The 26,226-nt window shown below is 47.4% G+C and overlaps 1 protein-coding gene across 3 annotated transcripts in view; it reads right to left on the bottom strand.

The window, feature by feature from the left end:
* LOC137561539 (uncharacterized) overlaps positions 1–24,792 on the bottom strand; it is a 170,126-nt gene extending 145,334 nt beyond the window's left edge. For all 3 annotated transcript variants that reach the window (XM_068272851.1, XM_068272852.1, XM_068272853.1), the window contains exons 1-2: positions 24,706–24,792; positions 9,197–9,318 (exon numbers count right to left, since the gene is read on the bottom strand). In XM_068272851.1, the coding sequence (XP_068128952.1) occupies positions 9,197–9,318; positions 24,706–24,760 (177 nt within the window). In that variant the 5' untranslated portion in view covers positions 24,761–24,792. The remainder of the gene's footprint in view (positions 1–9,196; positions 9,319–24,705) is intronic.
* Between the last annotated feature and the right edge of the window lie 1,434 nt (positions 24,793–26,226).

Raw genomic sequence — 26,226 nt, 5'->3', positions numbered from 1 at the left:
TTATTGGCGATTCTGCAGATCACCACATAATCAGATACAGTTTCTGTATTATTGGTGATACTGCAGATCACCACATAATCAGAACTCTGTCACCAGCTGACACTAACCGTTACAGGAAAAACAATTTATTTCTACTAATTATGCCTTCCCTTGGGCCTCAAAATCTGTCCAATACTTGGGCATACATTTAACCAATTCCATCGCAGGGCTATTTGATGCTGATTATACCTCATTACTTAACTCAGTAAAATCTGAATTAGAATCCCTGGCTAAAATGGAGATTTCTTGGGTGGGTTGTTTGAACTCTTTCAAAATGCTATTCTTACCGTCTTATATTCTGTGGGAATGCCCTATGTTAGGTGAATATTGGCTGCATGTCCAAAATACAATATCTTCCCTCATACAACACCCTTTTTCACTCTCTCCTGAATTAGTGCTTCTAAATATTGGTAGAAAAAATTGAATTAAAATATAGAGTAGCCACTTTCTATATTTTAGCAGCTGCTAGACATGTACTCCTTACTAATTGGAAAAGCACTGAACTGCCTCAAATATCCCACCTAATGCATCTAATTCAGCATAACTTAACTTAGAAACCAGAACTTAGGAACTATGAGGGAAATGGAGATTTTGAATTCATCATGGTCATATCTTAAATAGAGATGTCGCGAACCTCCGATTTTCGGTTCGCGAACCCCGTTCGCGAACCTTCGCGGAAGGTTCGGTTCGCCGAAAAGTTCGCAAACCACAATAGACTTCAATGGGGATACGAACTTTGAAAAATAGAAAAAATTATGCTGGCCACAAAAGTGATGGAAAAGATGTTTCAAGGGGTCTAACACCTGGAGGGGGGCATGGCGGAGTGGGATACATGCCCAAAGTCCCGGAGAAAAATCTGGATTTGACGCAAAGCAGCGTTTTAAGGGCAGAAATCACATTGGATGCTAAATTGCAGGCCTAAAGTGCTTCCAAACATCTTGCATGGGTATACATCAATCAGGGAGTGTAATTAGAGTTCTGCTTCACACTGACACACCAAACTCACTGTGTAACGCACCGCAAACAGCTGTTTGCGTAGTGACGGCCGTGCTGGACTAGTGCGCACCGTGGCCAAAGTGTAGGCCGTGGCGGTTTTCAAGCCCATATGGTCGCCGGGCTGTGGTAGCTCAATGATAGAACAACAGTGACTGTCCAGCTGATCAAATTTGGTCTGTCCACAATGAAGCAACGACCTTATTATCTTCTTGTATGTAGGTAGGCATAGGTAGGTGTCCCAGTAGTTAGCTAGGCATAGGTAGGAGTCCCAGTATAGGTAGGTAGGCATAGGTAGGAGTCCCAGTATAGGTAGGTAGGCATAATAGGTGTCCCAGTAGTTAGCTAGGCATAGGTAGAAGACCCAGTATAGATAGGTAGGCATAGGTAGGTGTCCCAGTAGTTAGCTAGGCATAGGTAGGAGACCCAGTATAGGTAGGTAGGCATAGGTAGGTGTCCCAGTAGTTAGCTAGGCATAGGTAGGAGACCCAGTATAGGTAGGTAGGCATAGGTAGGTGTCCCAGTAGTTAGCTAGGCATATGTAGGTGCCCCAGTAGTTAGCTAGGCATAGGTAGGAGTCCCAGTATAGGTAGGTAGGTATAGGTAGAAGTCCCAGTATAGGTAGGTAGGCATAGGTAGGTGCCTCAGTAGTTAGCTAGACACAGGGATGCTCAGCAGAGCTCGAATATTTGAGTAGCTCGAATATTCGAGCTCTTTTTCAGCTATTCGAGGTCACTCGAGTGAACTCGAATAGCCCACTCACTATTCAAGCTATTCGAGCAAACAGCGCTATTCGAGCTCGAATAGCGTCATAGCCCAGATTGATGTCCTTACAGCCAATCAGAGGGCTCCTAGGCCCTCTGACGGCAGCCAATCACAGAGGGGGACCCTGGCCAGCCCCTACCCTATAAATAGCGGCCGCCATGTTCGGTTTTTCCGTTTTTGCCTGAGACTTGTACAGAGAGAGATCTGCTCCTTTGTGCTTTGGCTTAGCAAGTGCTCTATAGTGGTCAATTACCTAGCGTTTTTGCTCACATACACCTGCTATATACACCTATATTGTTTTTAGCTAGATAGAGATTGTATTTTAGTTAGTAGCTTGTGTGTTGCACAGAGACAGCTGCTGCTGCAGGCAAGCTTACACAGCTTTAGGCCTCAGGGCCTTGCTTGTGTGGGCAGCTGTCCTCCTGTCCTCTGTTAGTTTATTTCTCATCTATACCAGTCAGTGTTTCTGCTGTGTATTCTACCCTGTCTTGTCCTTTACTTACTGAGTGATTATTGTAGTTATTATACTACTGTACTAGGGACACTCACTGTCACTGTTCATAGCTCCTGCGTGTGTGTGTGCGTGCACTGTCTGTAGTGTACACAGTACATAGTATTCCCTTCTACTGAATCATCTGATTATTACTACTGAATCTGATTATTGTATTTTCTAGTTGCTTGTACTTACTGTACTAGGGACACTCAGTCACTGTTCATAGGCTAGCTCCTGCGTGTGTGTGTGCGTGCACTGTCTGTAGTGTACACACACACACTCTATTTCCTTCTACTGAATCTGATTACTACTGATTATTGTATTTTCTAGTTAGTGTACTAGGGGACACACTCACTGTTCACTGTTCACACTTACTGATTACTGAATTATTGTATTTTGTATTTGTACTGTACTAGTAATCACTTAGCGATCTAATCACTTAGTGATTAGTGTCACCTCACCCACTAACCCACTCCATTAAAGTACCCCACTTTTTCACCCGCCCTTTTAAAAAACTTTTTTGTTTATGCCCAAAACATCTAAGATGTCTGGAAGTGGCAGCCAGCGCGGTTTGGGCAAGGGGAAGGGCAGCAAGGGAATCAGGAGGAGAGGGAGCAGCATTGTGGCAAGCCGCGGCCGCGCCACAATGCACAGTTCCGCAGCAGCAGCAGCTGCGTCAGTGGCTAACATTCCGCCTATAGCCACTGGCCGTGGACGCCTTGGGCGCCGCCCAGCAGGAGCATCTGCAACTCACGCTGCAGAGACACAGCAGCAGCAGCAGCAGCAGCGTGTAGTACCTGCTCCTATTTTCCTCCAGCCGGGTCGGAAACGTCCCATTGAGGAAAAGGATGCAGCCACTGTGGTGCAACTGATGACGGAGGATGAGCAGCCCGCCATCAGCTCTGCATCCGAGGCCTCCACCCTCACCACCACCACCACCCCTGTTCGCAGCAGCCGCCCAGCAGGGCCTGGGGAGGAGGCCAGTTCACCGTCAGTTGGCGATCTGTCATTCAGCAGTCTTTTGACCCCAGGCATCATGAGTAAATTGTCTGCTGTTGTTGGCGATTTTGAGGAGGAGATGCTGATGGGCACTTTGGGGGAGGAGGGATTGGACAGCAAGACTGTGGCGACAGTCAAGCAGCCCATCCATGCATCAGGAGAGGAGTTTGGGGGGTCATCATCCCAGCAGGACATGTTTCAGGAGGGGGAGGATGATGATGATGATGATGACGGGGTGACAGACAAAGACTGGGTGCCGCCACCACCAGCACCTGGGGATGTCATCATCAGCAGCTCTGAGGAGGAGGAGGAGGATGCGCTTGTGGGCCTTGCAAGGAGGCTCATCATTGCAAGCATTGGCAGCAGTAGGCAGGTCCCACAGCCTGCTGGTGTCTCAGGCTCAGCAGCAGCAGCAGCAGCATCTGCCAGTACCACCACCAGCCACACCCAAGCTCCCCCCCCCAACCACCACAGGGAGACAGGCAGCAGCGGCTCCAGGCCGTAGGGGGGTTTTCTTGTCACCAATCTGGCAATTTTTCACCATGCCCACAGTTTACAGCAAGTACGCCACTTGCAACCACTGTCAGCGGAAGTTGAGCAGAGGTGCAGACCCCTTAAAGTTCAGCACCAGCTCGCTCATCAACCATCTTGCTGCTAAACATTACCACCAGCATGAGGAGTTCCAGAGGCTGAAGGCATCTGGTGCTGGCAGTGGCACCACACCCATCACTGCACAGCCTTCAGCAGCAACAGCAGCCACCCGCCCTCCTGCTCCTCCAGCACCACCAGCAGGAGTGCGGAACCGCACTGCTCCTCCCCTCTCTGCAACTCCTGCCGCCGACACTGAGGCCTGTTCTGGCAGCCAGTCCTCAGTGGCCTCCTCTGCTGTCTCTGCTGATTCCCGTGCTAGCAAAAGGCAACGCCAGAGCCTTTTGAGCGAGTCCTTCCAGGGGGTGGTTAGGGCTCTGCCTCCCAGCAGCCGTCGCGTGCGGCAGCTGAACGGCTTGCTGGCACGGGCCATGTGCTCCCAACTCCTGCCGTACACGCTCATGCAGGAAGGGAGCAACATGCGTGCGCTGCTTGCTTGTGCAGCCCCAGACTGGCAGCTCCCCAGCAGACACTTCTTCGCCCGCCAGGTCATGCCTGCACTGCACCCCTTTGTCATGGCCAATGTGGAGAGAGGGCTGGAGCACGCGGTTGGTGAAAGGGTCCACGTCGCCATGGACTCCTGGAGCAGCCGCTTCGGGACAGGCCGCTACCTGTTCTTCACTGTCCACTGGGTCAGCTTGGTGGAAGGGGGTGAGGATGGGAGAGCAGCAGCAGGCACAGCAGCAGCAGCAACACAGTGGGTGGTGCCACCCCGCAGGGTCAGGGGAACTGCAGCAGGTTCCTCCGATCCTCTGCCATCCTCCGGCACACCTGGCCAAACCCCCCGCCTCAGCAGCAGCGTGAAGCCACGCCACTGCCAAGCGCTGCTGCAGTTGGTCAGCCTTGGGAAGACCAAACTGACGGCAACCCATGTGTTGGCCAAACTCCAGGAGCAGGAGAGGATTTGGCTGACCCCCAGAGGCCTCAGAGTCGGAGAGGTGGTGGCCGACAATGGGGCCAATCTGGTTGCCGCAATCGACAGGGGAAACCTTACCCACATCCCCTGTCTTGCCCACGTGCTGAACCTGGTGGTGCAGAAGTTCTTGTGCACCTACCAGGGGATGGGCGAACTGCTGGAAACGGCAAGGAATGTTGTGCGTCACTTCCGGCGCTCGGCTGCAGCCTCTGCGAGCCTGGAAGATGTGCAAAAGGAGCTGGAGCTGCCAAGCCATCGGCTGATCCTTGACATTCCAACTCACTGGAACTCCACCCTGTCGATGTTGGAGTGTCTGGTTGAACAGAAGCACGCTGTCAACCAGTACCTTGCCCTGGCCACTGTGTCCGCCGCTCAGAAAAGGGACAAGACCAGCAACATCCCGTCCATCATCCCCGATGACGACTGGGGGCACATGCAGCAGGTGTGCTTAGTGCTGGCTCCCTTTCTGCAGGCCACCAACATGGTGAGCAGGGACCATGCTATGGTGTGCGAGTGGGTGCCCCTGGTTTGTCTGCTGAACAGGGCCCTCGATGCTTTGCTGGAACAGGGAGCGGCAGCCTTGGCCCAGCAGGAGCGGCATGCAGCTGCACAGTCCACCTCTGAGGGGGAGGAGGAGGAGGACTTGGTGGAGGTCCCTGACCTTGCTGCTGATGAGGGGGATCAGCACAGTGCAGCTGAGTTGGTGCGGGGGTGGAGAGAGGATGAGGCGGCAGAGGAGGAGGATGAGGACAGCACTGCCGTCGATGTGCCAGCACACGTGGCCCGCCTCTTCCCAATGGCAGCGCACATGCTGACGTGCCTGCGCAAGGACCCCAGGGTGATCCAGATGAAGCAGAGGGAGGACATCTGGATCAGCATGATGTTGGACCCGCGCCTCAAGGGGAAGTTGAGCCAGTTCCTGCCTCCTGCAGGAGGAGACCCAGCGCAACAAATAAGGAGCTTGCAGCAGGCCCTTGTTGAGCGCTTGGAAGAAGCCTCCCCCCAGCCTTCCACCCCCACTGTCCAGCCAGCATAGAGGCAGCAGCAGGTGCCTGCATCCAGCAGCAAGCGCCCCACAGACCTGCTGTCTCTCAGCAACGAGCTCTACAGGACTGTAGAGGCTCCAGCAGTGACTAGAGAGGAGGAGCATGCAGCAGCATCCTCCTCCGGTCACAGCCAGCGCCTGACCCGCATGGTGGCTGACTACATGGGGTCCTACAGCGAGCTTGACAGCGATGCCCCTGTTGATCCCATGGAGTATTGGGTCAAGCGCCTGGAGATCTGGAGCGAGCTGGCACAGTACGCCCTGGAAGTGCTGTCCTGTCCCCCTTCCAGTGTGCTGTCCGAGCGCTGCTTCAGTGCAGCTGGTGGCGTGGTCACCGAGAAACGCTCACCTCTGTCTCACAAGTCTGTGGACAGACTGACGTTTCTCAAGATGAACCAGGCGTGGGTGGAAGGCGAGTTCCTGGCCCCTGTTGTCGGCGAGAGGGGGACATGAACTGGCTGCCGGAACCATCGTTAATATGCCTTACCACCCTTTACCACCTCCTGGCTCCTGCTTACTACTAAGCCAGCCTGGTTCAGTTTGACTATTACGTCGCCTGTACCCACACATTTTACACCTACAGTGGGCTGCTGTGTACTGCCCTTCTGCTGTCTGTCTGTGTTTCCCACTGCCAGGGTACACAGATTTACCTTCTGCTGCCACTCTGCCACCAGCTATTACGTCCAACAACAGCTATATCTGTGTAATTTGCTGTAAAAAAAAATAAAATAAAATAAACCATTAAAAAAAAAAAGGTTTAATTTTTCTGAGGTGTCCGGGTTGAAAACTGTGTTGTCCCAGTTGTGTATTGGACACGATGTGGGATTCACGACCGCTGTCTGGAACCTCATGCTGTGTATTTACGGCCTGGTACCACTGCTAGGTACCATAGCCTATTATGTCTCGCTGCCTGCCTCATTGACTGCCTGCTGCCACACAATCATCCTCCTCCTGCTGCTGCTGAATTTACCTCCTGCTGTCTGTGTGTTTCCACTGCCAGGGAGCACATACAATGGCGCTTCCACCATGCGCCACCAGCTATTTATTACGCTAAAAAATAGCTGCATTTCTTTAAAAATAAAAATAAATAAACCATTAAAAAAAAAAAGGTTTAATTTTTCTGAGGTGTCCGGGTTGAAAACTGTGTTGTCCCAGTTGTGTATTGGACACGATGTGGGCTTCACGACCGCTGTCTGGAACCTCATGCTGTGTATTTACGGCCTGGTACCACCGCTAGGTACCACAGCCTATTATGTCTCGCTGCCTGCCTCATTGATTGCTTGCTGCCACACAATCATCCTCCTCCTGCTGCTGCTGAATTTAACTCCTGCTGTCTGTGTGTTTCCACTGCCAGGGAGCACATACAATGGCGCTTCCACCATGCGCCACCAGCTATTTATTACGCTAAAAAAATAGCTGCATTTCTTTAAAAAAAAATAGAAGAGAAATAAGTGAAGAAGAAGAAGACGATATAGAAAAAGAAGAAGATATAGAAAAAGAAGAAGAAGAAGAAGAAGAAGAAGGAGAAGAAGATATAGAAAAAGAAGAAGAAGAAGGAGGAGAAGAAGATATAGAAAAAGAAGAAGAAGAAGAAGGAGAAAAAGATATAGAAAAAGAAGAAGATATAGAAAAAGAAGATATAGAAAGAGGAGGAGGAGGATGATGATACAGTACTGAACAGAATTTTGGGCACAACTTCTCTTTCCACCTCACTTGCTGTTGTTACTTGGAAAAAAAGAGGTTTCTTGCATCATTCACCCCCAAAACAAGTGTTGGAAGCTATTTAAGGCCAATTCGAATAGTCAGCTCGAATAATGAGCTCAAATACCGACTCGAATAGTGAGCTCGAATTTCGAGATCGAATAGTAAAAAATATTCGACCGAACTCGAATAATTCACTATTCGAATTAGACCGAACTCGAATAATAAAAAGGGGTATCCGAGCATCACTGGCTAGACATAGGTAGGAAACCCAGTAGTTAGCTAGGCATAGGTAGGAGACCCAGTATAGGTAGGTAGGCATAGGTAGGTCCCCAAGTATAGGTAGGTAGGTGTCCCCGTATAGGTAAGTAGGTGCCCCAGTAGTTAGGTAGGCATAGGTAGGTGTCCTTGTATAGATAGCTAGGCAGGGCCTGGCTGGCACAGTAATAACAATTACCAAGGTCCAGCTGCAACAGATAAGGCTGTATAATTCAGTGAGCAACACACACACAAAAAAACACATCAGGAAAACATTAGAGCTCTCAAAAGAGCTGTTGAGGGGTGCTATTTTAGCAATAACAATCAGCCAGGAGCAAGCCAAGAGCCAAACTAATCTTTCCCTAGGAGAACAAGTCTGCAGTAGCTGTCCCTAGTCTGTCTCTAGCAGGCACACGAGTGAGTGTAATGGCCGGCAAACCTGCCTTATATAAGGGGGGGTGGGGCTCCAGGGCTTAGTGTAGCCTGAATGGCTACAATGTGCCTGCTGACTGTGATGCAGAGGGTCAAAGTTGACCCTCATAGTGCATTATGGGGCGAATCGAACTTCTGCAAAAGTTCGCTTGGTCCAGGCGAACGCGAACCCCCAAACTTCGCCTGGAACGGTTCGCCGGCGAACCGTTCGCTACATCTCTAATCTTAAACTTTATGAGTTAACAAATTTAATTTACATATTACTGGGTCTTATCAATAGGGTTCCCTACAAGTCCTCCTTATTCAATTAACCGGGTAGTTAATTCATTATTCCAGGCCATTCCCCGCCAACACTAACTCTATTAATATAGCAAATACCCACGAGTGTGCAAAATATTCTTACAGAGTCAACCAGAGGTCCTGACATGACTACTTGACATGTGAACAGCTTCCTATAGTTCAGACTAGAGGTGATACCAGGCTGTGTTTTATGTTAGTGTTTTATAAGTCTAGGTTCAGTTATTATATACTTTTCAAAGCCTATAGGTTGCGTCATTATCCCTTCTGTTAAGGGGGATATTGTTCCGTTATTGACCGTGCGTCTGTATTATTGTGCTACGGGTGTGATGGCTAAGCCAAAAGTTACAGCAAAATCTATGCAGGTTCAATAACTTGTCCAGTTTATAGATATATTGAGATACATGGAATAAGGTAGTATATTTATAATGTACCGTTTATAGACCGAGCATTTTTCATGTATTAATGCATATCTATGTATGTTGGAAAAATTTCAATCAAAAGTTTTTGAGTCAAAAAAAAAAAAAAGTAAAAATAGGTCACTGCATTTTTCTGTGTTTAAAATGTGAGCGGATACCCTCTGATACTTTTCCCTCACTTAAATACTCACTTTGAATGTCTTGGTTATGCAATCACCTTCAGCATCTGAAATTTTTAGAGAACTTCCCACACCAGGAGGGTGTGAGTTACCAGCAGCTTCTACTAGGTCAGTATTCTCAGGGGATAGTAAACCTGGAATTAGAAAATTGCCTACAGTTACCTGACATATTTGAGGAAAAAAAAATTTCTGCTCAAAAAACATTGCTTACTTAGTTGTTTGTATTTTTTTATGAAGTGTTGAGTTTATGTTGCATGCTTATCATAAGGGATAGGTTCTGTCCTGGAAGCAAATTAGATTGCTCTGCTTTCTCAGACGGGCTCACACTAGGATGAATTTGTGCCATAGACAATGGCATTAGATATTGATGTTGAGAGTAGTTCTGTTGAGTCTATTGCATCCTATAATTAGAATAGGGAGGGTTATCTCAAGTGGTGTTCACTTATTCCCCACGCATTTCATTTTAATATCTTAGGGGGATACCCAAAAAGTTCTCTTTTTTGCACGTAGAAATATTTTACATAAACCATCACTTACACCACTGTAATTCATACCTCAAATAAGGCAATGCAGGATTAAAACATCTTTCCAAAGAAGAAAACATATGAGAAGATAAGCAACTGCACCCATTAATTTTCGGACCTCAGCATGTCCTTTATCAAGCTTTTTAAATAGTTATATGTTAATTTTGTAAGGATAAATAGTCTAAGACTTAAAGTGCCCAAATTGTAATGCACATACTCAAAATGTAAAGGCAAAATGTACATTGTAATTTGAGTGCTTTAAGTCCTAGGCTATTTATCCTTAAAAGATTTTTGTATTATTACATATTTACAGTATATAGCGCTGATATCTTCTCCAGTGCTTTTACATAGCGTATTTAGTCCTGTCACTAAATGTTCCTAAGAAGTACTCTCAATGTAATGCATCCAAAATTGGGCCTAATCCAATTCATCTTTTCTCTGAAGTTTCTCCTAGAAGATAATTTTTTATCCTCTGTTTAAATACGGTGACTATACGTTCTGCATTACCCGGGACACGTCCCGCCTTCAGGGTCCGCTGTCCCAGGCTGCATGAGGTCCCGGCTTTTAGCTGCGGGACATCCCGGCCTCGGGACTCTGGCCACCGTATCTGCATGAACTGGCTGCGGCGTCTATAGATGCCGTGCCAGTTCATTGTCCGCAGCCCCGCTCCAGCCTGCATACTCTTCCGTTCTGGCAGGCAGAGTAGGGCTACGGGAAAAGCTGCTGAAGCCCTGTACTGGAGACGATTTGTGTCTCCAGTACAGGGCTTTGGGCGCCATCTTGCCGTAGCCCTGCTCTGCCTGTCAGCGCGGGAGACTGCAGTGCAGGAGCAAGATGGTCCCGGGAGCAGCGCGCCAGAGGCTGGAGACTTCTGTTAGGTGAGTAAATGCTTTTTTATTACAGGTGAAATGTTGCACACATTGCGTTTACTTTGTGCTGAAATATTGCACACATTGCGTTTACTTTGTGCTGAAATGTTGCTCACATTGCGTTTACTTTGTGCTGAAATGTTGCTCACATTGTGTTTACTTTGTGCTGAAATGTTGCACACATTGCGTTTACTTTGTGCTGAAATGTGGCAAACATTGCGTTTACTTTGTGCTGAAATGTTGCACACATTGCATTTACTTTGTGCTGAAATGTTGCTCACATTGCGTTTACTTTGTGCTGAAATGTTGCTCACATTGCATTTACTTTGTGCTGAAATGTTGCTCACAGTGCGTTTATTTTGTACTGACATGTTGCCCACATTGCATTTATTTTGTGCTGACATGTTGCACACGTTGCGTTTATTTTGCGCTGACATGTTGCTCACATCGTGTTTATTTTGTGCTGACACGTTGCTCACTTTTGTGCTGACATGTTGCTCACATTGCGTTTATTTTGTGCTGACATGTTGCCCCCATTGCATTTATTTTGTGCTGAAATGTGGCCCACATTGCGTTTACTTTGTGCTGAAATGTTGCCCCCATTGCGTTTATTTTGTGCTGAAATGTTGCTCACATTGCATTTATTGTGTGCTGACATGTTGTCCACATTGCGTTTATCTTGTGCTGACATGTTGCCCACATTGCGTTTATTTTGTGCTGACATGTTGCCCATTGCGTTTATTTTCTGCTGACATGTTGCCCATTGCGTTTATTTTCTGCTGACACGTTGACATGTTGCCCATTGCATTTATTTTGTGCTGACATGTTGCACACATGGGGCTTGATTCACAAAGCGGTGCTAACTGTTAGCACGCCTGTGAAAACCCCCTTAGCACATCTAAACGAGCTTTTCGCGCACAAAACTTTACGCGCGCAAAACTTTATGCGCACAAAACTTTACGCGCGCACTGCACAGAGCGCAGGGTTAAAGTGCCCGTTAAAGCCTATGGGACTTGTCGCGCGCAAAGGACTTTGCGCGCGCAAAACTTTGCGTGCGGTACTTAGCACGCGATCTGATTGAGAAAAACGGTGCTAACCTACTTAGCACCCTGGTTAGCACGCCTAAAGACTTAAGACATGCTAAGTAGGCTAGCACCACATAGTGGATCAAGCTCATTGCGTTTATTTTGTGCTGAAATGTTGCTCACATTGTGTTTATTTTGTGCTGAAATGTTGCTCATATTGCATTTATTTTGTGCTGACATGTTGCCCCATTGCGTTTATTTTGTGCTGACATGTTGCTCACATTGCGTTTGTTTTGTACTGACATGTTGCCCACATTGCATTTATTTTGTGCTGACATGTTGCCCACATTGCATTTATTTTGTGCTGACATGTTGCCCATTGCGTTTATTTTCTGCTGACATGTTACCCACACTGCGTTTATTTTGTGCTGACATGTTGCCCACATTGGCCTCGATTCATAAAGCATTCCCGCATTCGGAAATGCTGAAAACGGCTCACTTTACCGACCACACAGCAAAATCTGTATTCATAAACACTTTTTCCGCATGAAAAGCCGACATTCGTGAGCAGAGTGATGAATCACCGCCTTGCGCGGTGATTATCATAGCAAAAGTAACAAGTAGTCAATTCATAAAGATTAGAGGTAGCGGTATGCGGACGGGTATTACCGCTACCACTGATGTGGCGAGAAGCGTGCGGAATACAGTGCAGTGAATGGGACAGACCTCCCAAGCAGCTGCAGAGAGAACACCGCACGGAGGGACTCCGCCTGCTTCTCCTGTTTCCGCATGTCTCCCGACAGCCTAACACCAGCCTACAGCGGGATGTCTCCGCACGCCTGTCTCATCTAGCAAAATTTTTATGAATTACCACCCTGAAGGCGGAAATACCGAAAGCGGTGTTTCCCCGCTCGACGTTACCTTACCGACAGCACTTTTATGAATCGAGGCCTTTGTGTTTATTTTCTGGTGTCTGGGGTAACTGTTGCTGCATTTATTATTTAATGGTCATTGTCACAGGGCCCCTAGTGGCCGGACCGCACAATGCCTTCCAATCGGTTTCAGCACACAGACCATGCAAGCTGTGGTCGCAATCGGTACGCAGAAACCGCTGGAATTTTGGCAGCAGACCGACTAGAAGGGAGCCTGTGAGTTACGGTAATACAATTTACACACTATTTTAGGGTATAACTGCCACCACCTCTGTTACCATGGGACAGAGGAGCCCACTGACTGGCTGATTCTAGACCTGCAAATAAAATGGTTAAACACACTCCATTTTGTAGCTTGCAACAATAGTAGCGACTCTTCAGAAGTCAGGGTTCATTTTGTGCGGCTGAATAGCAGGGTAGCTGAATAAATAAATGACGTTAGCGTCGTTTATTAAATATGCAATATGAATAATTAATATATACAGAAAATCGTTAAAATCAACAATTATAGAGACAAACAATAGCACAGTATAGAAAATAAAAATGAGGGAAAAATACTTATACTTAAAGTTCGTGGACATATGTCCTTTCTAGAAACTCGTAAAGTTCCTTTGTTTCAGTTCAAGAGCAAAGATCAGACAAGATGGCTGCCGCTGTTCCTCAAGGCGGCAGCATGCTCCCAAGACGATGGAATTTGGAGGAATGAGGGAGACGTCCCTGGCAAACACTTTTGACTGATCCCCATCTTTGGGTGGAGTCTCAGATCCAGCCCAGGGGCTGGACAGGGTGCGGTTAATCCCCTGGGTGGATTCCTTGTGGCCACCAAATATGACATTTTCTATATCCTGGCTTATGCTTCCCGCACACACTTAACGGCTACAAATTCATGTTCCTCAGAATATGGAAGTTCATATGACACAAATTTGGGTGCTTTTGCACGCCCGGTTGTGAAATAGCGGAATACCTCGGGTTCTGGGTATGTCATTGGCCTCAATTTAATATCAACATATTCACCAGACGCGTCTATCAGGCTGCGGATCTCCGCCTCTCCCCGCCCCTCTCAGTGAAGGCAGACTGAGAGGGACGGGTAGAGGCGGCGATCAGCGCTGATAGACGCGCCGAGAGGCAGGGCTGCGGCCGTTAGCCCTGCCTCACCAGGAAGTGATCCCCACGCTGCACGGAGGGGATTTCCCCGTTCAGCGGCATTTTAGCAGGGGCAAACATGCCCCTGCTACATATAAGAGAATCAGTGAGATTTTTTTTCGCTTCAGATTCTCTTTAAGTCCTGTGTCTGAAAAAAAATTGTGCAAGTTGAGGCAATCGACACTAGACAGGATAGACATGTCGGTAGATGTCTGAATGGATCTTATGTCAAATATAGGATCCATAAAAAATGTCTGTTGGTCCATTGTGATTCATTTCATGAAATAGACAATTTTAGAGAGGAGTGAAACTATCCTCCTTTCTCAGTTGATGCTCTTCTCTATTAAGGTCTGATATACCAGCACTATGTGTATGGTAATATAAAAGACAAGTAGTGATTAAATAAATCTCTATTGGGAGTAAAAGAAAATGATTTTGCTCAATAAATAATTAAGATATGTATAATAGGCGAGGGGGAGGGGCACCTATACCTGGCTAATCTATACTGGGGCACCTCTTGCTGGCTAACCTATGCTAGGACACCTATAGCTGGCTAACCGATATTGGGATATTTATGTCTGGCTAACCTATACTAGGGATCCTATAGCTGGTGAACCTATACTGGGGATCCTATAGCTGGTGAATCTATACTGGGGCACCTATAGCTGGCTAACCTATACTAGGGCACCTATACCTGGAGAACCTGTAGCTCGCTAACCTACACTGGGGCACCCGTGGCTGGCTAACCAATACTGGGGCATGTATACCTGGCAAACTTATACTGGGGCACGTATACCTGGTGAATGTGTACTAGGGCACCTATATCTGGAGAACCTATACTAAGGCACCTATAGCTGGCTAACCTATACTTGGGCACCTGTAGATGGCCAACCTATACTGGGGCACTTATACCTGGCTGGCTAACCCATACTGGGTCACTTATACCTGGCTAACCCATACTGGGTCACCTATACCTGGCTAACTCATACTGGGGCACCTATACCAGGCTAACCTATACTGTGGCACCTATACCTGGCAAAGCTATACTGGGGCACCTGTAGCTGGAAAACCTATACTGGGGCACCTGTAGCTGGCTAACCTATACTGGGGATCCTATACATGGCTATCGATACTGGGGGCACTTATACCTGGCTACCTATACTGGGGGCCCCTATACCTGGTAACCTATACTGGGGGCATCTATACCTGGCCACCTGTACTGGGGCACCTATACCTGGCTAACCTATACTAGGGGCACCTATACCCGGATACCTATATTGGGTATAACTGTCTTTGTCCCCAGGTGCTGGAAACTCTCGGTACACCTCTGTTTGACCCATAGAATAACAATTGAGTGTGTGAAGGGTTGTAAAAAAAATCATAAAACCGCCATGCTGGTTCTGCAAGCAACCTCCTGGAACACCTGTACACATAAATAATAGATTATCTGCGGACCCAGCATTTTAACTGCTGCCTCAGCTGAGTGTGTACATAGCTTTAGAGGCAAGTTATGAAGTGGCTTCTGGAGGACAGGGTAACAAGGGGGTCATGTGCTCAGCTGTCACATAAAGTTCAATTTTGGTGTATTAAACTTCAAAAAAAAAAAAAGCAGTACACTGAAAAGTGCCCTTTAAAATTTACATAATTCATTTTACAGGCTAAATAAAGCATGATTTCATTTCTTTCTGTTTTCAAGCTGTTTTGTTATTATTACTACTAAAACCTAAAGCTGTGGACGAAACACTGTGAATTTTGGAACAGCTTTTTCTCTTTTCAATCCCTATCGAGAGATCCTGAACTCTGGCTTCCTCGACAGTTTTAATTTATGATCTACTGCTGGCTCAGTCTCTGCTAGCTCTAAGAAAGTTTGTCTGACGGATGCCAAAGAAGTAGCAGTAGAATATTGTACCGTGTTAGCTCAGTAAAAGCAGGAAATTTTGAATCAGGATACCACCATTTATTAATTAACCAAAACATATCACCCTAATTCAAAACTTCTGGATGCCAAAGACAGAACCAGCTGCAGATCATAAAGTAAATCTCAGTAGGAAGCCACTGGTCTGTTCGGGGTCTCTTGGCTGCAGCAATAGGGGGGGGGGAGGGGAAAGAAAACCTGTCTCAAATTTCACAGGGCTTTGTTCACGGCCAGTGGTGGACCGAAATTTTACATCAAAATTCGCAATTACGTATCATATTATTACTACTACTGTGAAATTTCAGAGAAAATTTGAAATTTCAGAGAAAATTTGTAATTAATTTCATATTAATAATAATACATAATTCCGCGTAATTTTGCAAAATGTTGTGCAGACTTTGGCGGTTAGTAGCAAAGCCCCCATACATGCTATTGCTACCCAAACTGCTACATATGTTAAGGAGAATAGTGGGTACAAGTGAAACATTTTTTTTTTTCAAAAAGACCTTGTTTTTGAAAAAAAATCGATTTTAAAAATGCAAAGAAAAATGGTTTTTAAACAAAAAAATTTTGACTTGTACCCACTATTCTCCTTAACAAAATTAGCAATTATAGTGGCAATAGCATGTATGGGGCTTTGCTATTCACTGCTAAATTCGGCATTCAATTACGCAAAAATGACACGAAATTAGGAATGACTGTGAAATTAATTGAATTTACAAAACATAATATACTGTACGTATAATTACATATAGACGTAATTGCAATATAGACATAATTGCAAAAATGTACGTGAAATTTTGCATAAATCGTAATTAGCTGATTACGATCATCACTATTCAAGGCTTTGGGTTTATCGGTAGTGATAATGAAACTGCTAGAACACAGGCTGCAATTGTGCTTTATTTAACCAGTAAAACATTTTATATACATTTTAATGAACACTTTTTTTCATTATACTATGATTTTTATTTTAAGTTTAGTACCACTTTAAGCAGCCACATATAAACACATGCAAAATGAGCAGCTGAGAAATCCCTGGATTGCTGCCTTAGCCAAGTTACATCTAGGGTGTGCACATGGCTTTAGAGGCACTGGATTAACAGAGAAAGCCAGCAAATATGCATTGTTTAAAGGAAACCCGTGGTGAACTCCTTTGTAGGAAGGCTTCGGGCATGTATGGGCAGCAGTCTTCATGCCCACTGCTCCCCCCATTCTCCTCCTTCTCCCCCCTACGTTCTGTTGTAAATGCCCCCATTAGTGTTCCATGTCACGACCGAGTCACCCACTACTGCGCAAGTGCTGGTCCAGTGACAGGGGCGGCGCCAGGGGGGTGCAAGGGGGTGCTCGAGCACCCCCTAGAATTGTCCAAGCACCCCCAAAGCACCCCCTGGAGTGAACTGACTTCAGGCGTCTAAAAGACGCCAAGTCAGTTCACACAGCGGCAGCACGGAGCAGCAGGCAGGGCTACGGTAAGATGGCCGCCCGGAGCCCTGCTCTGCAGACTTCGGGCGGCCATTTTCCCGTAGCCCTGCTCTCTGCATGCAGGCAGGAAGTCTCGTCGTGACGTCGGGAAGGAAGAGGATCGTGGGCGCGCGGGCGCTGCGCGCCACAAGGAGGTCGGGACAGGAGGTCGGGAAAGAAGGTCTTCGGCTGTAGGTGAGTAAATGGGTTTTTCTTTTCTATTTCAGGTGGTGCTTATTGGGGTCATATCTGCTACGGATTGTGCATATTGGGGTCATATCTGCTACGGATTGTGCATATTGGGGTCATATCTGCTACGGATTGTGCATATTGGGGTCATATCTGCTACGGATTGTGCATATTGGGGTCATATCTGCTACGGATTGTGCATATTGGGGTCATATCTGCTACGGATTGTGCATATTGGGGTCATATCTGCTACGGATTGTGCATATTGGGGTCATATCTGCTACGGATTGTGCATATTTGGGTCATATCTGCTACGGATTGTGCATATTGGGGTCATATCTGCTACGGATTGTGCATATTGGGGTCATATCTGCTACGGATTGTGCATATTGGGGTCATATCTGCTACGGATTGTGCATATTGGGGTCATATCTGCTACGGATTGTGCATATTGGGGTCATTTCTGCTACGGATTGTGCATATTGGGGTCATATCTGCTACCGATTGTGCATATTGGGGTCATATCTGCTACTGATTGTGCATATTGGGGTCATATCTGCTACTGATTGTGCATATTGGGGTCATATCTGCTACCGATTGTGCATATTGGGGTAATTTCTGCTACCGATTGTGCATATTGGGGTCATTTCTGCTACCGATTATGCATATTGCAGTGGCGCACGGAGGGGGTTGTTCTGGGTGTCTAGAACACCCCCCTGCACCGGGACCGGAAGTGGGGCTGCCGCATGGCCCGGCCGGCTGGGGAGAGAAGACAGAAGAAAATGATGGAGGCGAAAGCCGCGCTAATAAGGGATGCGGGAGCCGGCTTTATTCCTCGCTCCCTCCCTCCCTCCCTCTGAATGCCCCTCACCTGCGGTGAATGTGTGCCCGGCTCCCCCATGAGTGTGTGCGCAGCAGAGCGGTAGGTCCTCTTACCGCAGATCAGGCGCACCAGCAACTGGAGTCTCATGCTTCCTGTTTACCATGACGTCACAGGAAGCATGAGACTCCAGTTGCTGGTGCGCCTGATCTGCGGTAAGAGGACCTACCGCTCCGCTGCGCACACACTCATGGGGGAGCCGGCACACATTCACCGCAGGTGGGGGCATTCAGAGGGAGGGAGGGAGCGAGGAATAAAGCCGGTTCCCGCATGCCTTATTAGCGCGGCTGGCGCCTCCATCATTTTATTCTGTCTTCTCCCCCGGGCAATCTTCTCCCCACACAGGGGGCGGGCACCTTCCTTCACCTATCTTATACTGGGGAGCATATACCTATCTAATCTATCCTGGGGGGCATATACCTATCTAACCTATACTGGGGGGCATATACCTATCTAATCTATACTGGGGGGCATATACCTATCTAACCTATACTGGGGGGCATATACCTATCTAATCTATACTGGGGGGCATATACCTATCTAACCTATACTGGGGGGCATATACCTATCTAACCTATACTGGGGGGCATATACCTATCTAATCTATACTGGGGGGCATATACCTATCTAACCTATACTGGGGGGCATATACCTATCTAACCTATACTGGGGGGCATATACCTATCTAACCTATAATGGGGGGCATATACCTATCTAACCTATACTGGGGGGCATATACCTATCTAACCTATACTGGGGGGCATATACCTATCTAACCTATACTGGGGGGCATATACCTATCTAACCTATACTGGGGGGCATATACCTATCTAACCTATACTGGGGGGCATAGCCCTATCTAACCTATACTGGGGGGCATAGCCCTATCTAACCTATACTGGGGGGCATATCCCTATCAAACCTATACTGGGGGGCATATACCTATCTAACCTATACTGGGGGCATATACCTATCTAACCTATACTGGGGGGCATATACCTATCTAATTTATACTGGGGGGCATATACCTATCTAACCTATACTGGGGGGCATATACCTATCTAACCTATACTGGGGGACATATACCTATCTAATCTATACTGGGGGGCATATACCTATCTAACCTATACTGGGGGCAACTATATGGGCTACCTATACTGGGGGGGACCTATAGCTGGCTACCTATACTGCGGGCACCTATACCTGTCTCCACGTTGGGGGCGCATTTTACGCCCTCACCCTGGGTGCAATTTAGCCTAGAAACTGCTAGTATTTGGCTCCACCCACACCATATTTTGGCCACGCCCACACGCCACTTTCAGGAACCCCCCCTTGGAAATCCTGGATTTGCCCCTGCATATTGGGGTCATATCTGCTACCAATTGTGCATATTGGGGTCATATCTGCTACCGATTGTGCATATTGGGGTCATATCTGCTACGGATTGTGCATATTGGGGTCATATCTGCTACCGATTGTGCATATTGGGGTAATATCTGCTACGGATTGTGCATATTGGGGCCATATCTGCTACCGATTGTGCATATTGGGGCCATATCTGCTACCGATTGTGCATATTGGGGCCATATCTGCCACCGATTGTGCATATTGGGGCCATATCTGCTACCGATTGTGCATATTGGGGTCATTGGATGTGTTTTTTGTTAAAATCTGCTAACATTACGTGTATTTTCTTGAGAAAACCTGCACAATTATGTGAATTTTCTGGGGAAAGGGTCACCAAAACTTGGGCCCTCTGTCTTTGCGTTGCACTTTTAAAGGGAACCCGAGGTGAGAATAATATTGAGGCTGCCATATTTATCTCCTTTTAAGTAATACCAGCTGCCTGGCTGCCGTGTTGGTCCTCTGCCTCTAATTCTTTCAACCATAGACCCTGAACAAGCATGCAGCAGGTCAGGGGTTTCTGACAATATTGTCAGAACTGACAAGATTAGCTGCATGCTTGTTTCTGGTGTAATTCAGTTCACTACTACAGCCAAATAGATCAGCAGGGCTGGCAGGCAACTAGAATTGTTTAAAAGGAAATAAATATGGCAACCACCATATCACTCTCACCCTGGGTTCACTTTAAATTACAGTTAGCCCCGCCCTCATCCGGTCATGACCACGCCCATTTTTTCGCCGCGGCGCGCGAAAAGGTTGTAGCCTCACCCATTTTTTTGCTGCGGCGCGCTTCGCGCGCCGCAGGTCGTCGGCACCCCCAGAAATTGGTCCAGCACCTGCATAGCACGCCCTAAAAAAATTTCCTGGAGCCGCCACTGTCCAGTGATGTGCATACTTGATCACAATCCTGCGGCCAGAGCATTCTATGCATGCGCACTATGAGTTATGGAGTGTGCATATGCAGTTCAGGCCAGGGTAGGTTCACAGTGCGACGTTAAAGTCGCGCATTATAGCCCTTTCTAACGTGTACAAACGCACTGCAATGTAAAGTCAAAGCTGCATTCACAGTGCATGCGTTGCGTTATAGTGTAACGCAGCACGTTCTGTGAAAGTAGTGCTTGCACGTTATGGGCTGCGTTACTTGCACATGCTCAGTGGGTTTTTTTCACTAAAAAACGACCGCATGCGCCGTTTTGGTGGCATCAGGATGCACCGATAATGACGCATTTAATGCGACATTAAGGTTGCATTGAAATGACAGCTAAACGCAACGCAATATAGCATAACGTGTACTAACACATTATGCTTTTGCATTGCGTTACTACCTGCGGTGCGACCTAAACGTCACACCAAAAACGCAACGTCAACTGTGAACTTAGCCTCACTCCCCGCCACAGGATCACAATCAAAGACATACAGCCAGGCAAGTGCTTGCACAGTGGTATGTGACCTGGCTCACCTACGTGGGCATTTACAACGGAACAGAGAGTGACAGAGGAGATCAGGGGAAGCAGTGGGCATGAGGACTCCTGTCCTTACATGCCTGGATCCTCCATGTGTACAAAGGAGTTTCCCTTTAGCTATCCTTTAAGGAATAAATAAGGCAGCCTCATGAGCGCTGGTTCACACTCGGGTGATTCTTAAGTGATTTGCTGCTCGCCGGCGATAAGCAGAAGCGCTACTACAATGTATCCCAATAGATACAGTCACACTGCAGCAGTTGCAATTTCGATTAATCGCAAACACGCTGCATGCAACACTCAGGACACTACTAAAATGTCAGTGCATGCTCTTATAATATCATCTCATTTGGACTATTATAATATACTACTTTGTGGACTACCAACGCACAGGGTGGCACCCTTATAATCAGCGGCGTAGCAATCGGTATAGCAACCATAGCCGTTGCTATGGGGCTCGCGGCAACCCTACGTCACAGGGTGCCCGCAGCTGAGAGAGGACTTTTTTTTAAATTATAATAATGTCGGCGCCCAGTCCCGGCCCCTCCCCCTCCCTCACTTCGGGGACCCCCCTCCTATTATGAGCGGCGGGAGAGCTGCATATACAGCAGGCTCCGGCGGGGTAATCAGACGCTAGATGTCCAGCTTCCTCCGGGCTATGCTGTCTCCTCTGTATTGCTGCTCGCACTGCTTCCTGGTTTATTGCGAGCACCGAGCAGCATACAGCGGAGACACCATAGCCCGGGAGGCAGCTGGACATCTAGCATCTGATTACCCCGCCTGAGCCTGCTGTATATGCCGCTCACCCGCCACTTATAAATGGATGGGGGACCCCCAGGTGAGGCAGGGAGGATAGAAGTCGGCCCCTACCCTACTAAACTACCCCGCTACCTAACTGCCCACCCTCCCACCCGGCTACCTAACTGCCCACCCTCCCACCTGGCTACCTAACTGCCCACCCGGCTACCTAACTGCCCACCCAGCTACCTAACTGCCTACCCTCCCACCCTGCTACCTAACTGCCCACCTGGCTACCTAACTGCCCACCCACCCGGCTACCCAACTGCAGGCTACCCACCTGGCTACCCAACTGCCCACTCACCCACCCAGCTACCCAACTGCCCACCCGGCTACCCAACTGCCCACCCGACTACCTAACTGTCCACCCTCCCACCCGGCTACCTAACTGTCCACCCTCCCACCCGGCTACCTAACTGCCCACCCTCCCACCCGGCTACCTAACTGCCCACCCGGCTACCTAACTGCCCACCCTCCCACCCGGCTACCTAACTGCCCATCCTCCCACCCGGCTACCTAACTGCCCACCCTCTCACCCAGCTACCTAACTGCCTACCCTCCCACCCAGCTACCTAACTGCCTACCCTGCCACCCGGCTACCTAACTGCCTACCCTGCCACCCGGCTACCTAACTGCCTACCCTGCCACCCTGCTACTTAACTGCCTACCCTGCCACCCAGCTACCTATCTGCCTACCCTGCTACCTAACTGCCTACCCGTCTACCTATCTGCCTACCCTGCCACCCAGCTACATATCTGCCTACCCTGCCATCCAGCTACCTAACTGTCCACCTGGCTACCTATCTGCCTACCCTCCAACCCGTCTACCTATCTGCCTACTCTCCCACCCATCTACCTATCTGCCTACCTTCCCACCTGTCTACCTAACTGCCCACCCGGCTACCTATCTGCCTACCCTCCCACCCGGCTACCTAACTGCCTACCCAGTGCAGTGCCTGCACTGCAAATGGCGTGCCAGCCTGCCCAACCACCCTCCCTCCAGGTAATTAATGTTAGCCCACTATAGACCTGGCTACATATACTGCATGTTGTGGGGAAATCTGGCGACAATCTGATTGCATTTTGTGGGGAAATCTGGCAATAATCTGATTGCATTTTGTTGGGAAATCTGCCGACAATCTGGTTGCAATTTGTGGGGAAATCTGCCGACAATCTGGTTGCAATTTGTGGGGAAATCTGCCGCCAATCTGGTTGCATTTTGTTGGGAAATCTGCCGACAATCTGGTTGCAATTTGTGGGGAAATCTGCCAACAATCTGGTTGCATTTTGTGGGGAAATCTGCTGACAATCTGGTTGCAATTTGTGGGGAAATCTGCCACCAAGCTGGTTGCAATTTGTGGGGAAATCTGCCGCCAATCTGGTTGCATTTTGTTGGGAAATCTGCCCCTAATCTGTTTGCATTTTGTGGGGAAATCTGCCAACAATCTGGTTGCAATTTGTGGGGAAATCTGTCAACAATCTGGTTGCATTTTGTGGGGAAATCTGCAGACAATTTGGTTGCATATTGTAGGGAAATCTGATGACAAACTGGTTGCATTTTGTGGGGAAATCAGAGTTCCCCACAAAATGTTTGGGTGGGGGGTCCGAGGTCCGTGGGGTTGGAAGATTGTGTGTGTGTGTGTGGGGGGGGGGGGGGGGGCATCAATTTTTTTGCTATGGGGCCCAGACATTTCTAGCTACGCCCCTGCTTATAATCTGTACTGAACTCAAGGCTGGATTTATACTGTTTCTGTCCCTTTGCCAAGTATGCTGAGCTCCCTTTCCATGTGCAGCAGCATCCTTCCAATTCCATCTGCAGCCCCCTCTTCCATGTGTAACATCTATGTACTGCAGCTACTCTTTCATGTACTGCTCCCTGGGGCATCAGCTTCCATTTTCATGTTTCATGTTACCTTTGTCCCAATTTTCTTTTGATCTATCTGAAATCTTGCCCTCTGTGCATGGCCATTTTCAAGCATAGGCAAACCAGGCAGATACCTGGGGTGACACCTAGAGTAGGGGCACCAAGGAGCTATTGTTTACTCTCTTTCAAGGCATTTTTGCATACACATAATGCTAAGTAAACACTGGCAGATCTACTGTCAGATCGATTGTTTCTAACATGTCCGACCTGATTTCTGATTGATTTCCGATAGAAATGAACGGAAAACAGTCGGAAATCGATCACAAAATTATTGGAAATCAATCGAATATCAGATCGGACATGTTGGAAATAATCGATCTGACAGTGAATCTGCCATAAAATCTCATAGTGTGTACCTAGCATAAGGCTGGTGCCATTGAGAAAGATATCAAAGTGATTGATTTAGAATTTGGTCTGCCCTAATTATTGTAAATCTACTGGATTTCCAGGACAATCTTCTGACCTGCGGAGACAGGTTGTACATAATAAAATGTTTTTATAATCCCTTCATAACAGTTATAGGAAGGGTATGTTATGGAGTTGCAGTGAGACAGGCGTATCAAACTCATTTGATGCAGGCTATGATTTTCCCATGCGCAAGATTTGTAGGTGTGAGGAGGGGGCACCACCAAAATTAGCCAGAAATGGCCCATGCCACTGTGTCCTAATGATTCCGGTACCATGCGTCTTTGGTTAGAGGTAAGTTTTAGTAAGGCAGAGCTAAATTCAATAATGTTGTACTATGAGTCAATGCACTTTATTCTTCCTCTTTCTGAGTAAACTATGGTTGCCGATTAGACACAGGAAAGCCAGATTGCCATGTAAAGTACAGTAAACCAGAGCAAATTGAATGTATCATTTGTTGATCTGTTTGAAGCTGACTTAAATCTAAGATTGTCCATTTTACATAAACGCAATGCTCTTTGCACAGTTTTATAGAGAGAGTGCATTTGTGTTTTATTACCTTAGAATTACATTAGAAATGTTTACTTACCAAAAGTATACACCAAGAACATGCCAAAGAGAAAAGCTGGAATGCCAGTCGTCATGGTGCTGCCTTTCAGTTTTCAATGCAGTGATTTGCCTGGCAGTAGATTTTACTTTTGACTGCTGCTTCTTTCTTTTTATAACCATGAGCACACAGTCAGTGACGCCCTACATGGCACTTAAAAATGACACACTGTAGAATTTGGCCAATGTTCAAAAACAGCTAACATTTGCTTTAACAACATCAGGTAATAGTTGCAAATATAATATTAATTTTCTCTAATAAAAAAACTGTGTCATTTATCGGTTTTTACTTATTATCCCATCTGGAAAGTTTGGCAGGATTTTTGTAAAAGTTCTCTTTGCTCCTTCAGGAAGATCAAAGCTGAAAGTCCCGGCTTTCTGCTGCACCGGGTCCCGAGTCGGTATGATCCTCAGTTCCCAAATGATGGGGTTTTGAAGGAGAGATGTCCCCTGAACTTGGCTGTAGACAGTGCAATTACAGAAGTACGGGATGAACCCGACATGATGATAAGCAGCACACCTGGTATGTTGTCGTCTGCCTTCGCACCACAAATCTGTGTCTTCAAAACTTATGTAAAGTGCCCTGGGTCTCTCATTACAGATGGAGCAGCGCAGCCATGCACCCTCGTCTCCTCTCTGTCTTACTGGCATGGGCAGGAGACTCCATTCCACTGTGCTCTCTGCAGCAAAGTGCAGTGGACCCCCCCCCTTCAACTTGGGAATGGAGCATTGCATTGACTGGGGACCCAGTGCAAAGGAAAGCTGAGCCTTTCAGCTTTCCAAAAATGGTTAGATCTGGCTATGGGGTCGAACAGAACTTTAACAAAAAGCTGGCAAACTTTCCAGACAGGATAATGCGCAAGTACCCCTTTATCTTGCATTTCTGGAATTCTAACAATCTGTATTAAGGTGGTCATACACCCGTCGATATGGCCAACAGATAGAGCCCCCTCCTATCATTATCTGATCAGAGAGTAATAGAGGGATCTATCTGCTTGATTCCCTCCCCACACTACAAAGATTTTCAATTGACTTCAGCAAGGATTCTTTGAAAATCTGTGCCCTCCTGCCGGGTCTCCCTGTCATCCAACCCCCCCCCCCCCCCCCCCCCATGGGCTGTGCTCTGTAGCGGACTCTCACCTGTCCGCCGTGCAGTCCCAGTCTCTATGTAAATGGCTAATTTTGTACTGGAAAACTCCTTTGGGACCCTCTGTGTTTACTCTGAGGTCTTTATGTGTAACTGAGCTATGTAAGTGGCTAACTTTATATCTGGGAAGTCTAACGCATAAGTCAAAAACATATCTCGCATCTGATCTTTTCTTACTCAGGACACTACTAAAATGTCAGTGCATGCTCTTATAATATCATCGCATTTGGACTATTGTAATATACTACTTTGTGGACTACCAACGTACAGGCTGGCACCCTTATAATCTGTACTGAACTCAAGGCTGGATTTATACTTTTTCTGTCCCTTTGCCAAGTACGTTGGGCTCCCTTTCCA

Source organism: Hyperolius riggenbachi, chromosome 3 (genome assembly GCF_040937935.1).
Source record: "Hyperolius riggenbachi isolate aHypRig1 chromosome 3, aHypRig1.pri, whole genome shotgun sequence".
NCBI lineage: Eukaryota > Metazoa > Chordata > Amphibia > Anura > Hyperoliidae > Hyperolius > Hyperolius riggenbachi.
The sequence above is the reverse complement of the archived record's forward strand: the minus strand, read 5'-3'. Positions and strand labels throughout refer to the sequence as shown.